The sequence below is a fragment of the Vicia villosa genome, linkage group LG4 (assembly GCF_029867415.1).
Source record: "Vicia villosa cultivar HV-30 ecotype Madison, WI linkage group LG4, Vvil1.0, whole genome shotgun sequence".
In the NCBI taxonomy this organism is placed as follows: domain Eukaryota; kingdom Viridiplantae; phylum Streptophyta; class Magnoliopsida; order Fabales; family Fabaceae; genus Vicia; species Vicia villosa.
In genome coordinates, this window is record NC_081183.1 from 98,998,442 (window position 1) to 99,001,071 (window position 2,630).

General features: G+C 33.2%; 1 protein-coding gene across 1 annotated transcript; it reads right to left on the bottom strand.

Moving 5' to 3' along the window:
* Nucleotides 1-421: 421 nt before the first annotated feature.
* Nucleotides 422-2,386, bottom strand: LOC131599390 (isoleucine N-monooxygenase 2-like). Its single transcript, XM_058871764.1, has 2 exons — nt 1,420-2,386; nt 422-1,222 (listed from the first exon to the last, which is right to left on the bottom strand). The coding sequence occupies exons 1-2, from the start codon at nt 2,371-2,373 to the stop codon at nt 590-592; spliced, it is 1,587 nt and encodes a 528-aa protein (XP_058727747.1). The 5' UTR covers nt 2,374-2,386; the 3' UTR covers nt 422-589.
* Between the last annotated feature and the right edge of the window lie 244 nt (nt 2,387-2,630).

Below are 2,630 nucleotides of genomic sequence, written 5' to 3' on the forward strand. Positions count from 1 at the left end.
AATGAGTTGCATGCATTTGTTTTGTGAGACAAAAAAAACAGAATAAGCATTTGTGTATGATGCATTTGTGTTGGGAGACAAAAAGAATTGAATAAGCATGCATTTAATGAATATTTATTTTTAAATATCTTGCCAATGAAAAAAGTAGTAACGACTTTTTATTACAAATATTAGAAGATGATACACTTTGTTCTGCCAACTTATTAGCCATTAACTGATTCACTTCTTATATAGCAAAATTAAATTGGAAATGAAAACTATAATTAATGGCATTTGGGTAAATTTGCAATTAACTAGAATTATTAATTTGTAATATTAATGACACAAAATTAACCCATGGATATTTATATATTTGACAACTCATTTGGGTAACTTTACCCAATATATATGGTTTGGTAGATAAGAAATCACCTTTTTTATAACCGAATTTTGACGTGACTATTATTTTTAGGTAAAAAATATTAAATAACATAACAAGTTTGAACATTTTTCAATCAAAAATATTAAATAACATAACAAGTTTGACCATAGACACGTGTATTTATTTTTTTGCACTCATTAACTCACAAAACTTGGTGAGATCACTAAATTAATATAAACCATAAACATGTGGCGGCAACCTTGGCTCTGCAACTGCCACAAGTGGCACAGCTTTGGTGGTTCCACCATGAGATTCAGAAAGGTCAATGCTGGACATATTTGGTGGCACGCTCCAAGTGAAGCTATGTAGCAACCTTGCAAACAACATAACAGTCATTGAAGTTCCAAGCATGACTCCTGAACATCCACGCCTTCCAGTACCAAATGTTACCAAGTCCAAACTAGGTTCCGACAAATTAAGATTATATCCTTCCACCTTAAGATGTCGTTCTGGATTGAACTTGAGTGGATCTTTCCAAATTCTAGGGTTTAGACCAATTCCTTGTCTCCTAATATACACATGACTCCCTTTTGGGATAAAGTAGTTCAGAACAACTGTGTCTTTCATTGCAACATGTGGAAGGTTGAAATCACAAATCGGGTGACGACGAAAAGCTTCTCTTGCACAAGCCTTCACATAGTTTAGTTTAGGAAAATCAGATTCTTGTACTAGCCTTTCTTTTCCAACTACATTGTCCAATTCTTCTACAGCTTTTTTTAGTAGCTCAGGTTGATTTATCATTTCAGCAAGTCCCCATTCTACTGCATTTGATGGATTATCAACTGATGCAAGTGTCAATTCCTGTCAAAAATTTCAAGACATCAAATTTATAATTTAAAAACTATCTTAAATATAAATTATAACTTCTATTTGTACTGAGGTTTTCAATATAATTTATTTATAATAAAAATTATTAATTAAATATCTAAACCCTAAATCCTAAAGTTTTAACTTTAAAGAATTAAAATGAGATGAAAATAGTAGTGTAAGTTATATACCAAAACATTGGACTTAATTTCTTGCTCAGTCAAAAGTGGAATGTTGTTATCATCTTTGAGTGAGATAAGAACATCAAGCAAATCTTCTTTCTCTGCCCTTTGCCCATTCTTCCATTGTTGGATTCTATCTTCAATGATAGGATCGTGATGTTTCTTCATAACCTTACAAGCCTTCTTAAGTATCCTTTCATGGCCATCCACGTCAAGGCCCCTCAAACATGGCATGAAATCAGAAACTGAGAAAGCAAAAAGATATTGCAAAACAGTAAAAACTGCTTCCACATATTCTTGTTCCTCTAAGCCAGGTCCAAAATCCTCACTACCATTTCCAAAGTACCTTTTATTCAAAAGCAACCTCCTAACAACATTTCCAGTGTATTGTTGTGCAGTAACTCCCACATTCACAAGTCCACCACCACCAATTTTAGTGCATTGGTTGTAAATATAACGCACAATGTTATCAGCTTCTTCCACCCTTTTTTCATGAAGCCATTGATGTCTAAGAGGTGAAACTAATTCATTAAGAACTAGTTTCTTCACTTTCTTCCATTGTTCTCCAAAAGGAGTGAGTGCTGTTGTTAAATATCCAGTAGTAACATACTCATTAGACCAACTACTAGGTCTTGATGCAAAATTTGCATCTTGTTTCACACATAGCTCACGTGCAATTGTAGAATCACTCACTAGAATGACATGAACACTACCTAAACGGACGCATGCGATATCCGTGTTCATGTCATTCATCATTTTTTGTATCCATCTAAACGTTGGCCTATTTGCAAGCATTTCAGGAATGTTGCCTACTATAGGCCAAGGTGAAGGACCTGGAGGGAGTTTTGGTTTTTCAGAACTTTTGTTACTGCGATGTTTCATGAAGAGTGTAAAAGCAAGTAATGTGACTATGAGACACCAAAATGTTGGTGACATTTGATCAGAGACAATCAAAGGTTCCATGATTCTTGCTAGTGGGTAAATGTGAATGTAAATGATGATTTGTAGTGCACTTTATGCTTCTTATATATACTATATTTTCAACATTTTTATTTTAAATTTATGTTGTCATTGTTAAGGTGCATTAATTGTGAATGAACTTATCTTTTATCATTGCCTTAGTTGCAGTGGTCCCCCTATTATTATTATTATTATTATTATTTTTTGTTTTGGTCCCCAATTTTAAAATCCGGTATTTTAGTTTATTTAGTTTAGTTTTT

Coding starts and splice junctions, on each gene's coding strand:
- LOC131599390 (XM_058871764.1), bottom strand. CDS start 2,373: ATGGAACCTTTGATTGTCTCTGATCAAATGTCACCAACATTTTGGTGT. Junction 1,223..1,419: donor AAATTAAGTCCAATGTTTTG/GTATATAACTTA, acceptor AATTTTTGACAG/GAATTGACACTTGCATCAGT.